The 13260-nt window shown below is 43.7% G+C and overlaps 2 protein-coding genes across 2 annotated transcripts in view; one reads left to right on the top strand and one right to left on the bottom strand.

Annotated features, from left to right (window-relative positions):
• Positions 1–13260, bottom strand: part of Iqgap2 (IQ motif containing GTPase activating protein 2) — a 280863-nt gene that overhangs the window by 68300 nt on the left and 199303 nt on the right. The window lies entirely within an intron of this gene.
• F2rl2 (coagulation factor II thrombin receptor like 2) lies at positions 3856–9056 on the top strand. The gene is made up of 2 exons (XM_038321193.1): positions 3856–3925; positions 8011–9056. Exons 1-2 carry the CDS (start codon positions 3856–3858, stop codon positions 9054–9056), a joined length of 1116 nt encoding a protein of 371 aa, XP_038177121.1.

Raw genomic sequence — 13260 nt, 5'->3', positions numbered from 1 at the left:
GAGCCCAGGTCACTTGAGTAGCAAGCGCTTTTACCCTCCATGCCTTCTCACTAGCCCTAGGATGTTTTTAAACCCAGAGAAACCCCATCCTCCCCAGGATAATTTAAAAATCAAACACTACACAGGTTCCTCTCGTCTCAGCCCTCTTCTTCTGAAGAACGTGAGAGTCGCTGTAGGGGATGGACCATGCACACTCTTGCCCGGCTAAGAAGATGGTAGCTGTGAAAGTACTAGTCTCGGAAGGCAAGCTGAAGTCAGACTTTGCAAAACCAAACAAATTTAAATCAACAGTTCTGAGACCGTGATGTAAGAAAAGTTAAACACAAAACCAAAAGTGAAAACAAAGCTGTTTGGGTGTGAGCTGTAGGGGTGTGAGCTGTAGGGGTGTGAGGTGTAGGGTGTGAACTGTAGAGGTGTTATTTGTAGGGCTGTGAGCTGTACAGATGTGAGGTGTAGGGTGTGAGCTGTAAGGGTGTGAGCTGTAGGGGTGTGAGCTGTAGGGGTGTGAGCTGTAGGGGTGTGAGGTGTAGGGTGTGAACTGTAGAGGTGTTAGCTGTAGGGGTGTGAGCTGTACAGATGTGAGCTGTAGGGGTGTGAGCTGTACAGATGTGAGCTGTAGGGGTGTGAGCTGTAGGGGTGTGAGCTGTGCAGGTGTGATGTTAGGGTGAACTCTAGGGGTGTGAGCTGTATGGGTGTGAGCTGTATTGTGTGAGCTGTAGGGTGTGAGCTGTACAGGTATGAGCTGTAGGGGTGTGAGCTGTATGGGTGTGAGCTGTAAGGGTGTGAGCTGTAGGGGTGTGAGCTGTAGGGTGTGAGCTGTACGGGTGAGCTCTAGGGGTGTGAGCTGTATGGGGGTGAGCTGTACGGGTTTGAGCTGTAGGGGTGTGAGGTATAGGGTGAGCTGTAGGGTGTGAACTGTAGGGGTGTGAGCTGTACGGGTGTGAGCTCTCTCTTCCAGTCACTCACTGGGAGACAGGGCAACAACTCTGGGATGGCCAGGCCTTCACCTAGCTGCACAGCCAGGCTATGAACGTGACTGAAGAGTGGATGGAATGACCAACAATCAGGTCTCCAGCAAATTAACAATAACTTGCTGAACTTGGGTGATGCCAAGAAAGTTTAAAACAAGGTATCCCCTCCCCCCATTTTCTGGGTTTACTGTTGCTACAGTATTAGAACATTCTACCTTAGTTTATGGTGCTGTAGATTATGCAGTTGAAGTGTTAATCAGACCTTTGGAAATGACTTGGTTTGGCTAAATTTCATCAATATGATAAAAGTTAAAATAGATTTGTCTACTGCCTCCTCGTTACCCCTTCCTCTGCCTTTAAGTCTCATGTGCAGTTTGAATTTTCTGACTCTTGCTGCATTTTAGAGGTTGAGTTTTCTGACTTGGAATTTAATTATATATTGTTCATTAAGGCAAACATATTACAGTCAAAGTTTCTTCCTTATGGTTTGTTAAATATACTTAACACTACTGAACATTATAATGGCTAAATATAAATGTGATATATATATATAAATACATAAATGTGTATATATGCAATTTAATTGTATAATTAATATATATTCTATATTATGTGTATATATGTTATATACATATAATTTATGGACCTGTTCACCAAGATCCATGGAATAAAGCAAGTCCTTGTACTTTCAGTTTTATTATGCCTTTAGTTCAATCAAATAGCATTGTTTGTACCTCACTATTGTTATGATTTTAGTTCAAACAGAGACGTTTGGCATGAGTTCGTCCTGTAATCTGACTCTACAGAGTTATGAGATGGCTTAGAACACACGGATCTATGGCAAACACACCTTCCTCCCAGAGATAACAAAACATACAAGCGCCAAGGTAGGCAGAGAATCTTCTTCTCTTTCCCTCTGAAACAAGGGCTCACTATGCTCCTGAGGCTGGGTTCAAACTCATAATGTAGCTGAAGCTGACGTTCAACTCACTGTCGTCCTCCTGTCGCAGCCTGTCAAGTGCCGGGATCATGAATACACACTGTGAAGCTTGGCTGGACAGAGAATTTTAGAAACAATCTAATACCTCTAAAACAAATTCTCCATCTTAAATAGGTGTCGGGACTGAAGATGTATATCTGTTGGTAGAGTCCTTGCCTAGCATGTATGAAGCCTGGGTTCAGTCTCCAGCACCACAGAAGCCAGGGATGGTGATGCATGCCTGGGATCCTAGCAGCCCAGAGGCAGAAGGATGAGGAGTCCTCAGGCACAAGTCAATTTTCAGCTTCATCTTGAGTTCAAGGCCAGCCTAGGCTACATGAAACCCTGTCTCAAAGGAAAAAAAAAGGGGGGGGGTGTTTGCTTTTCACAATTTACTTTATAATGATGTGATCAGTTTAGGAACTAAAGTTTGAAATGGAATAAAAGCACAATTTGATTTTTGCAAAAAAATTCATATTATATTCTGATCACACTTTCCCTTCCCCTCAACTCCTCCCAGACACTTTCCACCTCCCCAACTCCAAGCCCTTTCACCCTATATTCAAACAAACAAAAAATAAGAATCACACATACACACCAAACCCCACAAAAACACAAAAAAAATGGAAACCAAAATATACAAGCGAAAGACCAATAAGACAAAAAAATGCTCAAAGAAATATGAGATAAATGTCTATAAAGCCATCATTGACTTCCCTTTCTGTTAGCCAAGCACTCCTGGGCATGGGACCTCCCCTGACACGCGGTTAATATATTACGTAGTGAGAATCCATCGGATGAAAACAACGTTTCCTTTGCCAGTAGGAATCAATTGCATATAGCTTCTTGGTCAGTGGTGGGAGCCCATGTCCATTTCCCCCTCTCAGCTCTGGAACCTTGTCTGGCTTGAACTTGTGCAAGCCTTGAGTTCATATGTATATCAGTCCTGTTTTATCTTGAAGAGTTTCCTTGGAGTCACCCATCCCTTTTGGCTCTTACGCTTTTTCGGCCTCTTGTTCTGTATTGGTCCCCAAGCCTTGAGGAAAGGGGTTTGATGAAGGCATCCTACTTAAGACTAAGTACTCCAAAATCTCTCACTCTCTGCACACTGCCCAGCTGTGGGTCTCTGTGTTAGGTCCCATCTACTATAAGAAGAAGCCTCTCTGACAATGGCTGAGCGAGGCACTGATATATAAGTAGAATTTCTAATTATGCATGTATTTTTTTTTTATTTTCCACACTAGTAATTCAAAACTCAAGATCCAGATTTTATATATATATAAATATATATAAAAATGCAAACAATTATTGAGCCTCGTCTTCTGGACAAGAATGCCAAGTCAGCCTTTCCTCATAAAAGGCGATGACAATCTGAGGACACTTCATATTCGCCTCCTTTGCCAGCACCAAGTCCGCCTCATCTGAGTCCTTCCATTTCATAAGAAACATTAATTCTCCACTGCTGTCTGTGGCACCGATTATTCATGCATGTATTAAACAGAAAGTATAACTCTGGAGCTGTGTTTTTGAAATGGGGAAAAAACTGCTCTGTGGAAGCAATTCAAAGCTAATTGAAGCTGAGTCTGTTCTCAGCTTTGTTTTGCAAAAGGCCTGGCAGCCTCTGCCATTATTTAAATGCCCTGGGGAGAAATACAGCACTCGTTCTAAAGAAATAATGGCAGGGGCTGAAGAGGCGTTAAAGGGACAACTCAGTGAGGCCTGAGTCACTCATTAGGAAACGTCCAGCCACCACATCCTTCCCCTGCCGAGGCAGGGCAAATTCCTGCCCACACAGTGCAGGCTGGACGTTTCTCAGACTCCCACTTGCTGCTAATACATGGATCAGAGGGAAATCTACTCCGTGACTTTGCACTCTCAGTAACATTCCATATCGGGTTTCAGGACATGGAAGTTAAGGTCCTTATCTTGATTGCTGCCAGGTTGCTGCTCCTGCCGGCCACTTTTTGCCAGAGTGGTAAGTCCTCTTCTGGAATAGGACGAGGTGGGAACGGGGACCATTTGTGCTGTGGGAGTCAAATGAACCTACTCTTCTTGTTGCCTCCCAGGAATTGTGAACCCAAAGGCAGAGCTTGATCTGGGTTATTACGAGGTGGAATAACGGAGGTAACTAAAGTTTGTTGTCAAGTCAAACCTTGTTAAAGACCAACTGTTATCTATTAGTAGTTAACACATTTGTGGCAGTTAAGACTTTATCTGCAATTAAGTCAAAAAGCAACTTTCTTTGTGAGAAGTGTTTGCATTTATGAAATTTCCTGATTTAGAAAAGATTGTATTTTTTTTCAAGGGATTACAGATCTTTTTAAATTTATAAATTTTATAATTTCTGTTGAGGCACAGGTGGGGGAAAAATACTGCCACAAAGTGTCATTTGGTTTTGACAGTCAGGAAGGTTAACAATGTTTCTAAAGTTAAATACCTTTTATTCCCTTAAGGTTTTAGTATCAGGGAGTTCTCTCTCCCTCTCTCTTTCTCACTCACAGACGTGTGTGTGTGTGTGTGTGTGTGTGTGTGTGTGTGTGTACAAATGTATATATGCATATGCTATGATTATGCATAATTTAGCTATGGATAATTTTAGAAATAAGATCTCCCCAAAATAATTATTTTGCCTTGAATATGTCTATATTACCCATCATTTCGGCTTGCTCTGAAATGAACTACTTTGAGACAGGATTGCATCCAGGACACGCTCACTGTCAGGTCACAGGGCAATCAGCAGTGTTAGGAGGGGGGTGTGGGATGAAACCAAAATTAAACAGAAGACGACCCTCTGCAAAGCTGAAGTCCCTGCAGAGTGCTTAAGGGGACCTATGGCAGGGGCTGAACAAGCAGGATTTGGAGAGGTTTATGGTTCCTTTGAGGGGATAAGCCAAAAAGCTGAGTCACAGTTGCAAGGAAATGCGTTACACGAGAGGGTTCCTTCCTGATGCCAGTAGAGCTTGGGAGGACTTGAAAGGAGACTTGGGGGTGGATTCATTCACCCACTGCTATGGGCAGATGTAATGGGAAAATATGTCACCAGGAACCAGAGGGCCATTCTCTCTGGATTAGACTCTGAAGCCTTCTCCCAAGCTGAGAGCATTTCAGAAACATCATACCAAAGAAAACCCAAAGAACCCTAGTCATTTTTTATACAAATAAAATCTAACAAGGAACACTATTTTTTAGGTTCAGACTCACAGAAGGCATAGATAGGGGGGCACACCTGAGACCTCACGGAAACAGTATGTAGATACTGGGTCTTGCTCAATCATAGGATTCATCTGAAAACTGACCAACAAGGGTTTCATCAGGTTTCTCACCAGACCTTGGAGGGAAGAAATTTGTACACACGGTTCTGCCTAACTTGCCAAAGCAGTTGTTTTGAGGGATAGCTTGACTTTTCCCAAAGGCAATGTGCAGAAGGATTTGAGTGACTGAGCTCAAACATCACAGAACATTCCTCCAAGGCTCCATCTTAGCCCAGATACACAGAATGCTACCTTCCTTAAATGACCCCGGGTTGGCTTCACAGAGCAGTTGTTCAGACAACACTGACCCCACCTGATACACTGAATTCAGCCTGGGCAGACTCGGAGGTATGAAGGAGTTTACACCTGGGAGCAAAGGCCAGAGATTAAATCAGCTCTGGCTTCGAACGAGGACAGACCACTGAACACCGTCCTCAAATGTTTAAAATGGAGAATTCGGGGGCTCTGGGTCAGGACCTCAGAGGTAGGGGAGTAGCTTCTCAGGTTGGAATGTATGAGGTTTAAATTGTTTTTCGAGGAACTGATTATTAACATGAACAAGTTGAGTCGTGCTAAGTATCTACTGCACGTAGTTGGTATGTTTCTTCCATTTTAAAAATCCATTTTTAACTCCTTAGGTCATCACAGTAATTTCATCTTTTGATTTTTCTGTCTTCTCTTAAAACCTGGTATTTCTCCCAAAGCCCATCTTTGCATTCCTTCTTCCCGTACCTCTCCCTAGGCCACCTCTCCACTCTCCTAATTGAACCACAGACCCCGTGAAAACTAAGGCATGCACACCCCACATTTGCTCTTGGCCTTTGGGAATGCCACATCCAGTGTTGGAACTGCTTGCCCAACATTTTACAGACTAACATTCCAGCAGCTGTACCAGCTCGGTCAAACAACAGTCTGAGATTTAGCCAGGTATGGTGGCACACAGTTGAAATCCCAGTACTCAGGGAGTCAAGGCCAGCCTGGGTTATAATGAAACCCTGTCTCAACAAGGCAAACACACAAACCTCCTATAAACCCGAGATATGAATTCCTTTCCCACTTTATCCCCTCACGCTTGCCTGATCGCAGTTATAAGCAGCACCTTCTTCCTCCAAGTCATTCGGAATGGAAACCTCCAGTTATGTTGCTTGCAAGTGCCCCTCTACAGCCAATCAGATGAGATGACGCTCAGAGTCCAGCGTAACTATGAGTTCCCATCTTTACCTGTATACAGCCTTGCCTCTACTTCAATTACCCACCACCCTTAGATTCTGAGCAATCTGGTCAGCAGTCTGCACATCAGGTCCGCCTGCCCCGAATTTCTTACCATCATAAGCTTCTGCCACCAAACCAAACCCACTTTAAACACCGGTCAAAATCATGGTTACATTAGTTTCCTGTCCAGGCTATAATAAATGTTCTCGTAGTGATGCTTTAGACAATACAGGTTGACCATCTGATGCCTCTAGAGGTCAAAATTCTTAAAAATCAAGGTGTTGCTAGGGTTGTGTTCACTCCTGATGCTCCAGGAGAGAATCTGTGATCTTGCCTTCGACACCGCCATGAGACACTGCCCGTGCTCCTTGGCTCCTGGATTCTTTTCCAGCCTCAAAGCCAATAGCATCACCTCAAGCCTGACTCTGATCCTGTTCCTTACATGTATCAGAACTTGTAACATTTTATTTAGACCACATGGCCAATCTAGGGTTCTGTTCCCATCTCCTGATACCTAACTAAATAACCCCTTTTTCATGTGAGGTAGCATATCCTAGGTTCCACGGGATAGCAGGTAGGAACGGGAGTGGAATGCTCTTCTGTCTGCCACAGGAGTCATCCCTCTGCAGACTTTGCATGCAGAGGGTGGAGGTGTGGGTCCGTGGTAGAGCAGCCGCCTAGCATTGAAAAGCCCTGTGTTCGATTGCCAGCAAAAAGGGAAAAGACTCTGTGTGCAACCCCAGAATGTACAAACAGATCGTGGCTTCAGAGGACGGTTTAGGGTCCCCTCGGGAATTAATTGTGAGACTTTTTCAACTTCATCTCTTAGATGTATCAAATTAACACAAGACAGATCATGCCCACGCACTTCTTCTCTGGCCTAAGTATTGCTCGTCGACGGCAGTGGAGTTTAAAACTTCATAGCACTGCTATGTATGCATCTGACACTGTCAGAATCAAACGGACTGGCCATTCCCAGATCCCGTGCCCAGCCATCGCCGTGAAAACATACCTCACGTAATAAGTCCCACCTCTGCCGCTGGTTTGCCTTTGCTCAAGTCTTATCTTTTCAGTGATAGTTTGCTTCAATACTCAAGTTGGCTAACTATCTCCTGATAGCTTATAGGCAATAAAATATTTTTTCTATAATATCCCATTGTGCTGTTTCGTTTCATCTACTACAGTGGTCCTCAACCTTCCTAGTGCTGCGACCCTTTAATACAGTTTGTGTTGTGGTGACTCCAACCATAAAATTATTTCATTGCTACTTCAAAACTGTAGTTTTGCTACTGCTATAAATTACAAAGGAAATATTTTTGGAGACAGAGCCTTACCAAAGGGGTCACGACCCAGACTGAGAACCACTGGAGCGCTATTCCAAAGTCCTGACTGCTATCTAGTTCTCGCAGGAAAGCACAGTATGTGCTATATTATACATATTATATAAATGCCTGTGGGTTACATCATCTATAGAGATTTCTAAAAAATGACCCCAAGTTCTATAATTACAGAAATCATGAAGCATCGAACATTTCATTTTTTATCCAAACCACCGTTAACTTGACAAATCATATGTAATATTTTCTTTCAATTACAGGTATGAAAAACATCCCAGAGAACTCAGCCAAGCCAACCTTAACTATTAAGACCTTTAACGGAGAGCCCCATACCTTTGAAGACTTCCCGCTTTCTGACATAGAGGGCTGGACCGGAGCCACCGCGACTGTAAAACTGAGATGCCCCGAGGGGAGTATTTCAGCTCTCCGTGTGAACAATGCTACCATGGGATACCTGAGAAGCTCCTTAAGTACCAAACTGATACCGGCCATCTACATCCTGGTGTTTGTGGTTGGTGTGCCAGCGAACATCGTGACCCTGTGGAGACTCTCCTCAAGGACCAAATCCATCTGTCTGGTCATCTTCCACACCAACCTGGCCATTGCCGACCTCCTCTTCTGTGCCACGCTGCCGTTTAAGGTCGCCTACCATCTCAACGGGAACAACTGGGTGTTCGGAGAGGCCATGTGCCGGATCGCCACGGTCATCTTCTACGGCAACATGTACTGCTCCATTCTGATCCTCACCTGCATGGGCATCAACCGCTACCTGGCCACTGTTCATCCTTTCATGTACCGGAAGCTGCCCAAACGCAACTTCGCTTTGCTCATGTGTGGCCTGGTGTGGGTGATGGTTTTCTTATACATGCTGCCCTTTGCCATCCTGAAGCAGGAGTACCATCTCGTCCAGCCTGAGATCACCACCTGTCACGATGTCCACAACACATGCGAGTCCCCGTCTCCCTTCCAGTTCTATTACTTCATCTCCTTAGCGTTTTTCGGATTCCTCGTTCCCTTTGTGGTCATTGTCTACTGCTATATAACTCTCATCCGCAAACTTAATGCCCAGGACCGCAGATGGCTGCGGTATATCAAGGCAATTCTCCTCATCCTTGTGATTTTTACAATTTGCTTTGCTCCTACCAACATTATCCTCATAGTCCACCACGCCAACTACTATTACAACCACACTGATAGCTTGTACTTTATGTATCTCATAGCTCTGTGCCTGGGTAGCCTGAATAGCTGCCTAGATCCATTCCTTTATTTCGTCATGTCAAATATTGTAGACCAGCTTACTTCTTAGCCAACAAGGGCAAGGTCATCTTATAGTACTGAAAATATACACACTTGAGCTGACTTGTGCATGGCACCAACAGCTCGATTTTTAAAATTTTTTTTTTTTTAAAGACAGGGTCTCACTGTGTAGTCCTGGATAGCCCAAAACTCTCTAGACTAGATTGACCTAAAAAAAAAAAAAAAAACTGAGATCTACCTGCCTCTGCCTCTTGAGTGCTGGGATTAAAGTCATGTATCACCAGGCCTGGCAAGAGTTCCATTTCAAAGCTCCTATGAAATAGTGCTTCAGACATCAAATGCCGTAAAATTATTAGGATTAATTATTAGGATTAAAAACACTTTGCCAGTATTTTAAGAATGCCTTAACCTTAAGGAAAACTATCATTATTCTCCTTATGACAATTGACACATTTCTATTTGCCTTCCTTATTCTCCAAGCTTTAATTTCCCCCTTTCCTCTAGTGACTAGCACTGGCATCCTGGGGATTTAGCATTACTTGTGGTTCTTTGAGCAGTTACCCTGTCCCTCGCTTATCCCACCTCTGTCTTAAACAGCTGTTCTCACCGCTGGCCGAGCCTTCACTTCACCTTCTCTGAGTATCTTCCTGAATACATCAGGCAAACACTTCCCTTGACCCCACACGGTTCCTAAAGTGACAAACCCGAGGGTGGCTTTCCTGGCCAGTTCCCTAACGTGACCTGTGAAGCCATGCACCAAGCCTGCTGGCTTAACCACCCATCTTTCCTTCCCTTCCCCGCTGCCCCGTGAAAGCCCATTCTAGCATCTCTGCTCTAATCTGTTCTGCTTTCCACGTCTTTAAAGGACTGTTCTTCCTTTACTCTCAAACTAGAAGTGTCATTTTCTTCATCTGAATTTCTAAAGCACTTTCCTATAATTATGGCCCTTCTATACAAACAAGGCTGCTAAACTCATTTGCATATGACTATTAGTTCCATAAGCAATTAACTTTTCTCTGTCATAAATCTCTGTACCTACAAGCTTCACACCTGCAGATTCAAACCACCACAGATTGAAAACACTTGTATGAAAAGAGTTCTCTGAGCTGAACATGAAGGGACTTGTCATTATTCCCGACACAACACAGCGTCTCTGGGCAGCATTTATCCTGCATCATTCTTTATACAGCATCTCCACTGGATTAACATTGTTACAGTCATCCAGAAGTGATGTGAAATGAATGAGAGGATGCGAAGAGGCTGTAGCCAAGTACAGTACCATTGCTACAGGGATTCGGAATCTGTGCAGCTCAGTGTCTGCAGGGGTCCTGGAAGCCACCTGGGAGGGATGATGGAGAAGGTGGTGTCTGTCCTCCCCACTTTGAGGTTCCTGTGGTCATACCAGGGTCATGCCCCGTGGGGTCAGCTTCATCCTTTGTATAGCATGTGGCTGAATGACAAAATAAAACCCAACGCATCTAAGCTACACAGAGGTCCACTCAGTGCACTCTGACAAGCCAGCATATCCCATGTGACATGACATGACATCATTTCTGATTAGACTTTTTTTTAAAAAAAAATAAGTTAAACAGCAATACCCTCTTAAGTCATTTAGCAATTTATTTGTTTTTTTTTGTTTTTTTTTTTTTTTTTTTTTTTTTTTGTTTAGTTTTTTGAGATGGGCTTTCTCTGTGTAGCTTTGGCTCCTGTCCTGGAACTAGTTCTTGTAGACCAGGCTGGTCTCGAACTCACAGAGATCCGACTGCCTCTGGCTCCTGAGTTCTGGGATTAAAGGCCTGTGCTACCACACCACCTGGCCATTTAGCAATTTAAATAATGACACCAGCTACTTCCATCCCCCTTTGTTTTAATGGGAAATTGTATTATATTATACATCTCTAGATTATTCCTGTAGATAAGCCATTTCCCTTACCCGAGGGAATGAATGGGAGAAGTGATGTCAGTGGCTAATGGGGGAGCGTCACTAGTGACTAAAAATGGACTTGAGGGAACCTCTGAGCATGCAGTATTGCTGGGCTGAAGCTGTAAGTATTGTTATAATCCACAAAACAATAAAAATACATTTTAAGGGAATATTGTCGAGAGTATATATAACTTCCTGTTTCATCAAACTTGGACATGCATTCACCCGAAGGCCTCTAGGTCCGTACCTCACAGGGACACTTGCCTGCCCATGTTTCCTACAGCACCATTTACGTCGGCTAAATAAAGAAACTGGCAGGAGCCCAGCAACAGAGGAGTGGTTAAGGCAAGCTCTGGAGAAAGCGTCCCTTTCTAGCAAGCAAGCATTTTTAGCCTTAGAGGAGGAAGCCATGCCATTTGCAGGAAAATGAGAACATCTGGAGATCATCATATTAAGCAAATTAGGCCATCTCAGAATATACAGAAAAAAATATTTTTTTCTCTCTCACCCTTTGTGGGGCCGAGATTTTATACAAAGAAGCAAAGTCGTGTATATGTGCATGTATAAAATGTCAGGAGCGGACTGTCTAAGGAGGACAAAGGGGAAGGGGAGGGTCGGAGCTGATAGTAGGTGTGAGGGGGATATGTTCAATGCTAATACATACTTGGACAAAAGCATTACATTAAAAGACTTTACAAGGTCATATAAGAAAATAAGAGTCAGTGTCGACAAGACAGCTCAGTGGGTGACACTTGCTACCAAATGTGACATGAGTGACCTCCTTAACCCACCCTGTGCAAGAAGAGAACCGGACACCTGCAGGTTACCCCCTGACTCTACAGGAAGTCTGCCACTCACACACAGATAAAAGACATAAAGAAATATAACGAAGTAAAAGTCAGATAAACCTCAAAATAAGCAATTAAAATCAATCTAAAGCAAGCTTTAAGAGCCTAAAAACTTCAGAAAAAGGAATTCATTTTGAGAGCTGAGTCATTAACTGCAGTAGTTTGTCCTGGTGGAACTGGACAATATATATTAGTTGAAAGCACACACAAGTCCGGCATGGTGGCACACATCTATAATCCCAGCACTTGGGAGGCAGACACATGTGGATCTCTGTGAGCTGGAGGCCAGCCTGGTCTACAGAGTGAGTTCTACTTATATAGTAAGGCCCTGTCTCAAAAAACACATGAAAACAAATCCAAACCAAACCAACCAACCAAACAAGAAAACCAAAACCAAAACAACAAAGTATTAGGTTTCATACCCAGGACAAACAGCCGAGGTGCCTACTTAATATATCAAAGTAGACCTGGCCTTCAGGTTCTCCCTAAATCCTTCAGTCTCTACCTGATATGGGGGCCCTCCTGGCTGGCACACCCAACCCCCTACCCTAAATTCCCCCAACTGCCCTTCTTTATATAATCTAACCATTTTGGTTATCTGGTCTTCTAGGCTACTCTCTTTGGGTCTCTTGGCTGCTGCACCTGGTTCCTCCCTCTCCCTTCCCCCTCCCCTCACATGGCACAGCTCAGTATGGCCATGTTCACCCTGGACTCTCCCAGATGTCCCTGCTTCTGGCTGTGCTCTCCCACATATGTGTAATAAATTTCCTCCTCCACCACACCTAGGGGTAGTCATGTCCTTCCATTCCTTCTTATTTTTAATTCAAAAAGGCACACTTAATTTGTGTGTGTGTGTGTGTGTGTGTGTGTGTGTGTGTGTGTGTGTGTTTATGTAACCATCAAGAACAAATCCATTTTTTTTTGTTTTTGTTTTTTTCAAGACAGGGTTTCTATGTAGCTTTGGAGTCTGTCCTGGAACTGGCTCTTTATAGACCAGGTTGGCCTTGAACTCACAGAGATCTGCCTGCTTCTGCCTCCCAAGTGCTGGGATTAAAGGCGTGCACCACCACCATCTGGCTAACAAATCCAAACTTTAATGAGGGTAAAATTCAAGTGTCAAATAAAGCTTTCAATTTTAAACTGCTCGTGATTCACTTTCTCCAGTGGATAGACACAGAAAATGTGCTTTGCTAAGTATACGCTACCATGTTCATCAATCAATCTTGACACAAAGAGAACTTGGTGCTTACACAGAATATCCAGAAACTTCCATAGCCACTCCCCTGTCCTTACTCTCTCTGATGAGCCTTAGTATCCGTTCCATGAAGCTGCCACTCACTATACCCCTTAAAGGCTGTATGCTTTGGAACAATCTTTACTTCATACTGTAATGCAGCCATATCTTTTTATTCCTACTATTTCCCAAGGCTAGACTGTGGGAAGGCAATACACAGAAATGCCATCAAGTATGTACACTGCAA

This window comes from Arvicola amphibius, chromosome 3 (assembly GCF_903992535.2).
Source record: "Arvicola amphibius chromosome 3, mArvAmp1.2, whole genome shotgun sequence".
NCBI lineage: Eukaryota > Metazoa > Chordata > Mammalia > Rodentia > Cricetidae > Arvicola > Arvicola amphibius.
The sequence above is the reverse complement of the archived record's forward strand: the minus strand, read 5'-3'. Positions and strand labels throughout refer to the sequence as shown.

Bases quoted from the DNA above. Each gene is read 5' to 3' on its own strand.
- F2rl2 (XM_038321193.1), top strand. From the start codon at position 3,856: ATGGAAGTTAAGGTCCTTATCTTGATTGCTGCCAGGTTGCTGCTCCTG. The intron at 3,926-8,010 runs GTAAGTCCTCTT...TTTCAATTACAG, and splicing joins GGCCACTTTTTGCCAGAGTG to GTATGAAAAACATCCCAGAG.